The sequence below is a fragment of the Physcomitrium patens genome, chromosome 1 (genome assembly GCF_059467195.1).
Source record: "Physcomitrium patens ecotype Gransden chromosome 1, ASM5946719v1, whole genome shotgun sequence".
Taxonomy (NCBI): Eukaryota; Viridiplantae; Streptophyta; class Bryopsida; order Funariales; family Funariaceae; genus Physcomitrium; species Physcomitrium patens.
In genome coordinates, this window is record NC_143410.1 from 1,885,236 (window position 1) to 1,896,144 (window position 10,909).

Genomic DNA, 10,909 nt, shown 5'->3' on the forward strand with positions numbered 1-10,909 from the left:
GTAGAAGTATGATTTACTGATAAATTATAAGAAATAATTTTGTATAAATGCAAACAGTTCATTTATAGAAGAAGATCAAAGAATTGTTTTTTGGCATTCTCTCTCAATACATTCAAAGTATTTTTAGATGGAAAAATAATATAATTGTGTATATATCTTTAAAAAATATAGGTCACAAATAGAGATCCACCATATATGTGCCTATATATGTATGTATGTATATATATATATATATATATATATACAAACTAAAGAAAATTATGCACAATCAATGTTGATAAGTTTCAAATAATGTTGAAAGATCAAAACATTCCAAACTCTTGTATGTGACTAATTTGGAAGATGACATATCTAATTTGATTAAATAAAACATCATTATTATTTTTTTATAAAACTATTATAAAATTTTAGTATATATAGTTATTTTTATCAATTAATAAAAATATGCTTATGAAAAGTATGCTAACAATAACTTGTACAATGTTATTTTTGTCAAAGACTTTTAAGTATATTGGGACCTTAGAAAAATAGTCCTAGCCTGTCAATAATTACAATTTGAGTGCCAATTACCACCTTAGGGCGTCAATTAGGCAACTACTCAACTTATTATTATTTTTACAAGAAATAAAATTTCAAAGTGCATACTAATATTTTTATCCAGAAAATTATTGGACACAGCATTTAAAATATTTTAATTAGTATGAATAATATTAACATAATAGAATTCTATAAATTCGTTTAAGTAAAACTCTATTTTTGTTACTATTAACTTGGCATCTTTAATATCTTGTTAACAGTCACCAAGCACCATGTTATATACGGAATGCACATATAATATCAACATTGAACTTTTCTGCAATGATTTCATAGTATAAGAGACAAATTCAATTTCTTATCTAATTTGATTATGGCTTTGCACATTTTAAACCTTCACCTCTTATTTAGGTTGTGTTGTTCAAACTACCTTCTTTTTTTTCTTTTTTTTCTTTTTTTTTTTTCTTTTTTTTCTTTTTTTTTCCAAAATACTTGAGTAACCCAAAATGTAATTATAAAAAGATTAAAAAATCACCAACCAAATCTTATGGTTAAAGTTGATCTTTTCGAAATTACTAACTTATTTTTTGGTATTTTAAGGTGTTTAGCTTGAAAAGATGTGCTTGTTGCATAAAAAAAAAATTAAAACATTTTAGACTTTAAAGTATATTTAGCCATACTAAAAATTAAAAAAGGTTATTACTTTTCACAAATAAGTACAACAAAAAATACACATATTTAAGTAATTTCTATCACATGTGATGTTGTATAAGAAAAAAAAGAAAAAAAAAACTTGAACTCATATATTTTATGGATTGTATCACTTTGGCATAGAAATAACTCATGAATATGAAAAGGCTATAAAATTAAATAATTAGACTTTACTTCTTGCCAATGACATAATTAAATCATTGAATAATCTTACGATTAGTGTCGAATTTGTAGTGAGGTTTTTTTATATAATTTTTGCAGGTTATACATATTAGTCATAATCATATATGCATGAATTTACAATCCAGCATGATAACTGTCAAAATATGCACTTTGTTCCTTTGACAAAGCATAAAATCACTTATTTACATAAGTACAACAATTGACATAAGCAATTTGAAATTTGACCCACCATTTATTATTTTTATAATATTAAGTTCTGAATTATTTATAGTTGATAAAGTTATGCAGATTTATTCAATAAGTGCTGTTAGTTAAAAAATGCAACTACAATAATCAGCCACAAGAATGTAATATCAAGTATCATAACTTTTTACGTAAGAGTTTGTACTATTTATCCAATATGTATGCAGTGGACATTCTTTAAATATACATATTAGTCTATTTTTTAAATTTTGGTTTTCGACATATTTAGTAAGAATAAACCCACATCACATGAAACAAAATGCAATTGCAAAAATGAGACATGGAAAGGGGGGGGGACAGATAGATACAAGGGAGGGAGAGGATGGTGTTGTTCTGCTTGGGCTTTAAGAATAGCAAATGTTTTCATGCATTTCAGGGCTATGGAAAGGTCCACCCACCTCAAGCCAGGCCAGCTATTATGGGACATGCTCATTAATAGCTAATATTCTTGTCTGAATGTCAACACAGAGAATGCAATTGGATTTCATGTCCTTGACCCTGAATTTCTTGCGCTTTTTAGTTGCTTTTCCAACACTGCACTTGACTGACTGAGGGAAAGCCAAGGGAGGAGGGCTCGAAGACTAAAGATGTGGAGGGTGGGAGAGGAAATGGTGGAACAGGATTGCGATGGGTAGTGAAAAAGATTGAAAGTGGTTTTTGAGAGTTGCTTCTGAAGCAGATGTTGGGCATGGGAAAAAAGCACTAGAGGAAGTGGGTCGGTTAGCTTAAGCTTCGACAGTCACCAACTTACAAAGAGGAGGGAATCTTGTGCAGGGTACTTGTTGCAATGACCTCTGCAGCCATGGCAGAACTGCACGAGTTTCAACGAGGGATTTCTGGATGTTTTTGCTGCCAGCACTGTGTGAAGAAGTATAATGTGATGGTGGTATGAGATATTGGGGGATTGTGAATCTATGACTTGAGGGAAGGGAAGGGAGGGGAGGAGGAGTAGAAGGAGACGGGAAGACCCGGGCTGGCTCGGGGGGTGACGCCGATGTGAGTGAATCATAAAGCTGATGGTTCCTTGTGGCGTAGAGATTGCAACAGTGATGGCAGGGCATTCATGGGGGTTGGCCTTTGTCATTGCTGATTTCCGTCTGCTGGAGGGTAAATTGATGCTGATTCGATGTGATGTAGAATAGTGTTGTTGTACCTTTCCTGTGCGTTTTTTTGCATCTGTGTCCTGGCGGGGGGGGAGGGAGGGGGGGGTACCCTACCATTTTGCTGATGTTGCTTTCTGGCCACACTACCCCGCCAATGCTCACCATACTTTTGGTGTCCTGTTTCGCCTGCAGCAGCGTTGAACCTCGTGCTCTTCCGGATGCGTGGCATTGGCAATCAGAGATGGTGACGGAGCCCACGTGCGAAGGGAAGGATGTGTAGAAGAAGAGAGGGAGGGAGGAAATTAGGGTTGGTTGCTTTGGGAGCGCCTTGGTTGCAGGACTTGCATGCACACCTGAGGGCGTGAATGAATTCGAAAATTTGGAGAGAGTTCCGGCACTGCGAAATGGTATTTGTAGAGCTCAGGAATGTAGAGGATGTCTGTGATTCCCCTAAAACCTGGTTTTTTCTGATCCTAAGGTGTGAGGCCTACCAATTGGCAGAACCGAAGCTTCGAGGTCGTCCTTCTTCAATGCTTTGCAATGTTAGAGACCAAATTCGTAGTGTGCTGTACAAGTAGGATGGATCATTCCTCTTCTTCTATCCCTTCTCTCTGTTGTGTCAAATTTGATACTTTGACAGCCGATTTGATTTCATGACTGAAATAGTTCCTCTTCAATCATACAGGGAGAGATGGCCTGTGTTGCTTAACCCACCAGCTTGTTGTAAAGGTGAATTCTATTTAGTGTATTTGAGTTGGTCAGGTGAACTTGCTTGTAAAAAGTTGCGAGATATGGTTGGAGGATGCAATGGAATTGACGGTATTTAGATTGGCAGTGTTCAGATTTTTTTATTCTTAACCGTTCGGGCCCATTGACGGAAAGCATAACTTAATCCCATCACCTCTGAAAGAATAAGCTAAATTTTGAACATTTCAAAGAAATATATTTGTACTCATTGCAGAGTCCGGATGGCATCAGTGAAGAAATGGAAAGTCAATAATTGTTAGTTTATGGGAAGCTAGCTCGCGCACAAAACAGTGGGCTTGTGATTAAGCTTTGAAGGAGGTGTGCTAGAGGACGGTGTGATGTCTTTAGATTGGGATAACAAAGGTGGATTCAGCTGTTGCGAGGCTGTGACCACAAGTAAGAAGCTTAAAAAGGGTGATTTTAGCCTTGAAAAGCAGGAGAATGAACGTCCCTCTCCTAGTATTCCTAAATCAATGCTTTTTATCCCGCCAAGCCGCCGTCCTAAGGTGCTTGCCTTCCCCTGCATCCTTTGTGCGTGGCAGGATTGATATATCACCAATATTAAATTTAGTAAATGTTGCTGTCGACTCTTGAGCTAATGCACCGCTTTGATACCGCTAAATGTGTTGCCTCGGCCGCGAGCATGTCTGATCGGATGATGGCTTATTGCACAGCCAACTCAAAAGTTGAGGCCAGAGAAGTGGAGGGCGGCATTTGACCTCGAAGGCAGGCCAGTTGGATTCCATAAGCTCCTGAAGATAATTAGGAAAGGGGTAAGTCTTTTTATGTTTTTGATTCCTGCCAACTCTGACGTGGGAGATGGTAACCCTTAGGTAAATAATGTTCACAAGATTTGAAACATGTTTCAGTAAATTTGCTTGCGAGAGCACCCCAGTTAACTTCAAAACGGATACTTTCTGGAGTAGTTCCTGCTTCTGAAACTTCCTGCCGGGGTTTGGCATTGCGATACACTTGAAATGGCTTCTATTTAAGATAACATTGTTTATTATAGCAACAAAGTACTCGCGACTCAAGTTGTTGACCTAAAAATAAGGAGTTTTGGAGTCCTCTCTGGTAATACGCTGAATCTGACATGCTGGTGACGTGCATTAGGGTGTGGATCATTCCATTAGAGCCGAAGTTTGGGAGTTCTTGCTTGGCTGTTATGAACTGGGAACCACTTTGGCTTACCGTGAGCGAGTTCGTCAGGCTCGCAGGTTTATGATTCTGAATCTCCTGATCTACTTTTTGGAGTTTCAAATGTTTTTATTCTTGAAAGAACAAGCAGATAAGGTTGTGCATTTGGTTATTGTGCATGTGGACGAATACGGCTATGAATGTCGCTAAACATCACACTTGGAAATGCTCTGCGTTATCAGGGAGAGGTACAATGAACTACTTGAACAATGTCGAACGATGCACTCAAGCGTTGGAACAGGGTCTCTGGCGTACACAGTTGGTTCTAAGCTAATGGATGTCCGTGTTACATCCAACGGCAATGGGGACGACGAAGATGTTCCATTAGTGGAGTCAATCCCTGTTGACGATTTCAAAAACCACTCCAAAGCTCGGCATCAGACTTCCGTTAAAAATCGCAGGTCTAATTTAGAAGCCTCTAATGAGAGTTGTGCACCAGGGGCTGGGACTGAAAATCTGAACTCGATAGTCCAAGAATCTTACAGAGATGAGAGGACTGGAGATGGTTTACCTGTCCAAATGGAACAGCAAGGAGTTTTTACTTCCGATGATCTCAGGCTCCAAGAGCCTTTACCAGGTGAAGTGGTTGCTTCTGAGCAGAGGCCTGGAGCAGGACTTGTCAAAATGCTAACTCCAACAGAAGTCGATCAGAAATCAATTGAGAGCGTAGGCTTTAGACAAGAAAACGGTGACATTGCCAAAGACGAACTAGAGAGATCTCAAAACACTGTCCCTGTCCCTAGCATATTTTCTACTCCTATTGCTAGTGATGTGGAGTCCACCTTGAGGAGAATGGAAGTAGAAGGGCAGAGAGGAGGGATGACTGATTTGTCATCGGAACAGGACGAAAGGAATTCAACTTTCTTGAAGTCCGTAGATCTTGACACTGTGCCAGGCCCTCGATTGTCTGGAGGATCGGAGAAGGTTACCAACTGGCTATGGACTCTCCACAGAATTGGTAAGTGCTTTCCTATTTAAACTTTCGGCACCTACGGCGTGAGTAGATGTCTCCAGTTCTCAAAGTAACGACGATTGTTCTTGTAATCTATTCTGTTGTTCCATCAAGCCACAAGTATGTTCACTTGGAAATGGAGAAAATCATTATACTTGTTACCTGACCGAAACCAGAAGAAATAAAAATCTTTTCTGGAATGTAGTGAATGATGGATTTTCATCGTTTCTGCTTCCTAGCTGATGTGTTTATCATCATTGTTGTTTCAGTTGTGGACGTGGTACGAACAGATAGGCATTTAGAGTTTTACAATGAGGGCAAAAATTCAGCTCGCATGTCAGACATTTTGGCTGTCTATGCCTGGGTCGATCCTGACACTGGATACTGTCAAGGTATTGTTCGAACTCTTGGCATCTGTCTTACCCTTTCTAGAAGAACTCTATTCAAATAGTCTTATTGAGGATGCACTTTAATATAATCTCCAGCTACAAATTTTCTGAGCTAGATAGTGTGAAGCTAAGCTTGCTTATTTCATGACAAAAAAATGTAAGACGCTTATCCTGATTACATTTCTTGCTCCTCAAGTCCGTTAGAAACATCGTTTCATCGAGTCTACTGCTAACGAGGAGACGTATATAGCTTCCAGCTCTTGTAGCTTTTACATGTGCTGTTGTGATTCACCAAGTTGCCTGGGAATTAATATGCAGTGCGGGCAGTACTATTAGTAATAGGTTTTTAGTGAAGCCATGGGACTGTTGAGGGCCTCACCTGACAGGACCTGGTTGGGGATTGATTGTAGGCATGAGTGATTTACTGTCACCGTTCATTGTGTTGTTTGACATTGACGCCGATGCGTTCTGGTGCTTTGAAAGCCTCCTTAAAAGAATGGTACGAGACTAACCTGCCTTCTCTAAGCTTTGGTGGGAATCTTCTGTATATTTTGGTGATGAACACAAGATGTGCATGAGAAAGTAGTCATAGATGTGAAGCAGTGATAATATAGTGATTGATTGGATCTTTAAAATAGACAGAAGTGATTCGTTAGCTACTTAAGTAGGTGTTCAATGTGGGTACACTTTGTGTTGATTCATCATAGCTTCTCTTGGTTTCATTGTAAAAGAAACCTTTGTTCTTAGTGCTTGGGGTAAACTTGCAGAGAGATAATTTTCAAATGGAGGGGCCAGTAAGGGTGATGAAGCAGTTGGAAGCTATGTCCAGTATTTTAGAGGTGACGGACGCAGACATGCTAAAACATCTTGTTTTAGTGGGAGCTGACAATTTCCTCTTCGCCTTTCGCATGTTACTTGTTCTCTTTCGCCGAGAGCTCTCAATTGCTGAAGCTCTCTACATGTGGGAGGTTCGGACTACTCACCTTCTTCGCCACTTTATTTCACGATTGTTAATCCAGGACCTTCGTTACGTTGGTATTCTTTTACGATATCTGAAACCACATTTGGGCGTGAAACAGTGGGGGATGTATGTTAGCTATCCCAGTACCTTGGCGACCAACCCAAGGGTCCTGGGTCGTTTCTTAGCACCTAACTGGCTCTGTTCTATCGTGACGATAAAGTCTGTTTTTTGGAAGAAGCTAGTGTGTCGTACTATTACAATCCTAAGCTATGATTAATTTTACAAAATCTCTGGCGACACGTAGCGACGGATTCAGTACTTTGTTTTGTCCAGATTTATTAAGGCTTTGGACTGACAGATCTACATTGATTTGGTGTGTGTATAATAGATGATGTGGGCAGCTGATTTCCATCAAGCGACAGCATGGGCATTTGAGTATCATTCTTTAGAAGCGCTGCGCCTCCCTAATTTTAATTCTCCTACAAAAATCTATCCTTTGCAAGAAGGTGAATCTTGTAGAGACTCCTTTCCGGACATTTTAACCCCTCCAAGTCCAGAAAGGCTTCACAGGGCCTCATCTGGATCACCTTGTTTAGATTCAGTGAGGTGGAGAACTATTGCAAAAAGACGATCCTTCTGTGGGCTGAGACCTGGAAGGTTGTGGCAGATAAATCGAAACCGCCTGAATTCCACCAATATAGGTCTGTCGGGCCCTGATGGTGACCAAGATATTTCTGTTTTTTGTGTCGCTGCTATTATGGAGCAAAATCGTGGCATGCTCATGGAGAAGCTGCAATCTATGGATGATGCCATCAAGGTTAGTGCTTGTGAAACTTGCAGCCAGTCTACGTTTACATACATTCCATCAATTCACTGTAAGGTAATAGTAAGCTGTCATGTTTTAGTAACACTATTCTTATTGGAAGCTGAACTGCGTCGAGGCGGGCTCTCCAGTGGAGCAGTCTTAGTCATTTAGTTAATACAATACTTGTTCTTGTCGTAACAAATCGAGGTTCCTTGTCTTTTCGCGATATTTTTGTGTCATGCGACTCTTGATGCAGATCTTTAATAACATGGACATGGAGTTCAAAGTGCACAGCTGTGTGAATACAGCTGTCAAATTGCGGAAACGGTACCGGGACCAGGTAAAGAGAACACGACTGTGTAATCTGCTTTTCGAAACTATTTGCTTCCCAGATTTGTGTGTTGTGTTCGTCCTGGGAGTAGCAAACTAGAATCGCTTGTACGAATACATGGTGATGTATAAATGTGAAGGGTAGCAATCTTACACCAGCGTTTCATACCTGGTGCTCAAAACACTACAAACTAATGGGATTTAGGTGCTAACAGTAATCCCCGCCACTTGTTTCAGTCCTCCAAACGTGTCACTTGGGAGAGGAGATCGATTTCCAGGCAACCAAGGTCCGTTAAGGTTTCAGCTCGTGGCTGACAGAAGCCCTTAGGGCTTTGGAGGTCCTCCCATTGATTTAGGATTTTTTAAAACCTTGATTCTTCCTTGTAGAGCTTCATGCTTCAGACACAATGTACCAAAAGAGCTGGCTTGAAGGGTAATTACCCTATTGGTAGAAAGTGTGTTTAGCCATTTGATTTTTGTCGCACATTTAGATGAGGAGAGTCCATTTAAAACTTTCATACTTTAATTGGGTATATAACAAAATAGAATCGTGTATTATGGATGGTCCTTAATGGGAAAATTGTAGATTTGGAATTGAGAAAATGTCAAATCTACATTACTATACAAGACTAGAACCGATGTGAACGTAGCACTTCAATCGGGACTGAAATTGAGGGAGGAGAAGAATTCTAGAGTTGATAAGAGTTGTGAACGTTTCACAAAAAATGAAACTTGTTTTGACAAGGAGTGTGACAAAGTATTTAACACATCTTGTCTTTTCAGAATGATTCATACAGAAGCAATAGAGGGAATATATGAATGAATTAAGAACTACACACACCCATTGTGTGTGTGTGAATCATCTTGGATTGAATTTTTTGTGTGGATGTTACACAGACAACTTTGTCAACACAATGGAGGCAGAAATAATATTAAAAAAATTACACTTTACCAGAAAGTAACGAAAAAGTATTAACACCCACTATTCATTAACTGTTTATCCACAACTGAAAATGATGTCTACTTTCAGGAGCCACCTTTCAGTTCCAATTTGTTTCGCAAACTTATTAGCCGAATTACTTGTGGATAAAAACAACTATGCCCAAAATTTTCAGCCAATGACAATTTTTAGTGAGTTGAAACAATATATATTTTTACATGTAGATTGTTTTTTTCTTTGAGGATTTCTGAATACGTGTTTTTTAGAACCATCCTCTTGTTAGAACCTTGTTAGCATCAACGGATTTCAACAAATTCTGGCTCTTTTCAAATTTGACCTCCATGAGCATTGGAGTCAACCAGAGGAGACAACCAAGTGCTTTCAAATGCAACAGTCAGGGTTACAGAGTCCTCTTTACAATCACTATATGCTAATGTTTTGATGAACTGGATGCAGATGAGAAGGTCCAAAGCACTTGCAGGATTCAAAAAGGCACTGTGCTGCATATTGTAGGAGATCAATCGAACATTTCTTGAGACGACGGACGAGCTTGGGAAAGCTGCTCCTCTCAAGCTTGATCCAGAATATCCAAAAAATTTCTATCCAGAGGTACTCCCAACAGCTGACGATTTACAGCTCAATTAGCGAAGCAGTTCTAACAAACTATAAATCTCCCATCTCGCAGAATGTTGAATGCAACCCCAAACATGAAGTACCCTTCACAAATGCCAACAACAAATGCTTCAAATGATCTGATTCTCGTTCACCTCAGAATGCACGGCACTTTGATGATTTTCTTGTCATTGTCAGTTCTGAAAGCTCTTGTTCAACACTCGAATTCAAGTATGTTCTCTCAGCTGTCCAAAAATTAGGGCTAACTGCGTCTGATGTTAAATCGATTCAAGCTATACTGGGAATGTTCACAAATTGTTGACAATTCGTATTAAGGGACAGGTTCTAGCTGATGGTGCTGCTTGGAGGAGATGCAAAAAATTGCTTGGAGATGCTCTCCCAGGGTTGTATTCCCAACACTGGTCTTAGAATCACATCGGCAGCCTCAAACACGAAGTATTCGGCGTATTGCATGGTTTCCTCCCAGATAGTGTCTAAGCCGATCGCATATGCTTTCTTCTTCACTGAGATTACTGGTGCTGGCGCCATGGCGCTTAATGTTCCAAGACTCGCAGCGTTTCCCAAGTACTCCGACGCTAGGACAATGCTGTCCTCGAGAATCGTCTCATACTTACTTTCTCTGGATAATTTCCCAACTGATATGATCTGAGGTGGGGCTGTTTCCATGAACCAGTTTCGTACTCCAATGATCTCCATAACTAACGCCGACTGTATGGTTTCCTGCACTGCGAGTTCTTCGTGGTGTAATTTCAACTTGTAGCAGGTTTGCCCTAGCAGAATCCTCCACACGTGAACAGCCTTCAAATGACCACAGCTCAAGGAAACTTTTCCAATGGAGAAATTAGAACTGTTTTCATTGCAAATGCAACGGCAGTTTCGGAAATGCGATCGGCAGGTCTTCCAAATGCACGTCTCTTACTCAATTCTGCAAGTCCAGTTCAAAATTGCCGCGACGTCACAGCGACAAGCACGACTGATTCTCCAGCTCACCCCAATACTTCAAATCACACCCTATACTCAACTCCGAGCTTAATCCAAACAGCTGAATCGCAACACCAGCAGAGTCTGACTCCTAGCTTAACCTGTACTGAGCAAGCGATAGGCGTGCAAAACAAGCTTCATCACAGGAAGCCTAGAATTAGTGACTGACAACCCACCTTCACAGAATCAACGACAGACAA

General features: G+C 39.7%; 1 protein-coding gene across 9 annotated transcripts; it reads left to right on the top strand.

Moving 5' to 3' along the window:
• The first annotated feature begins 2,205 nt into the window (after window positions 1-2,205).
• On the top strand, window positions 2,206-9,656 carry LOC112285148 (uncharacterized). 9 transcript variants are annotated; one of them, XR_016505259.1, is made up of 14 exons: window positions 2,505-2,667; window positions 2,967-3,181; window positions 3,460-3,503; window positions 3,736-4,027; window positions 4,196-4,294; window positions 4,635-4,738; window positions 4,901-5,676; window positions 5,940-6,062; window positions 6,470-6,558; window positions 6,827-7,027; window positions 7,409-7,526; window positions 7,688-7,837; window positions 8,082-8,165; window positions 8,393-8,954. XR_016505259.1 is itself a non-coding variant. In XM_090253789.1 (13 exons), exons 4-13 carry the CDS (start codon window positions 3,860-3,862, stop codon window positions 8,468-8,470), a joined length of 2,151 nt encoding a protein of 716 aa, XP_090109915.1. In that variant the 5' UTR covers window positions 2,301-2,667; window positions 2,967-3,181; window positions 3,460-3,503; window positions 3,736-3,859; the 3' UTR covers window positions 8,471-8,954. The 9 variants fall into 9 exon arrangements, 7 of the variants coding, with proteins under 7 accessions (XP_090109932.1, XP_090109959.1, XP_090109915.1 ...); XM_090253789.1 differs by having other exon boundaries at window positions 2,301-2,667; window positions 7,409-7,837; XR_016505250.1 differs by lacking the exon at window positions 3,460-3,503 and having other exon boundaries at window positions 2,526-2,667.
• Window positions 9,657-10,909: the final 1,253 nt, after the last annotated feature.

Excerpts from the sequence above, each read along its gene's own strand:
- LOC112285148 (XM_090253806.1), top strand. The coding sequence starts at position 3,860 with ATGTCTTTAGATTGGGATAACAAAGGTGGATTCAGCTGTTGCGAGGCT. Across the intron at positions 4,295-4,634 it reads TGAAGATAATTAGGAAAGGG|GGTGTGGATCATTCCATTAG; the intron begins GTAAGTCTTTTT and ends GACGTGCATTAG. Across the intron at positions 6,063-6,469 it reads TGACACTGGATACTGTCAAG|GCATGAGTGATTTACTGTCA; the intron begins GTATTGTTCGAA and ends GATTGATTGTAG.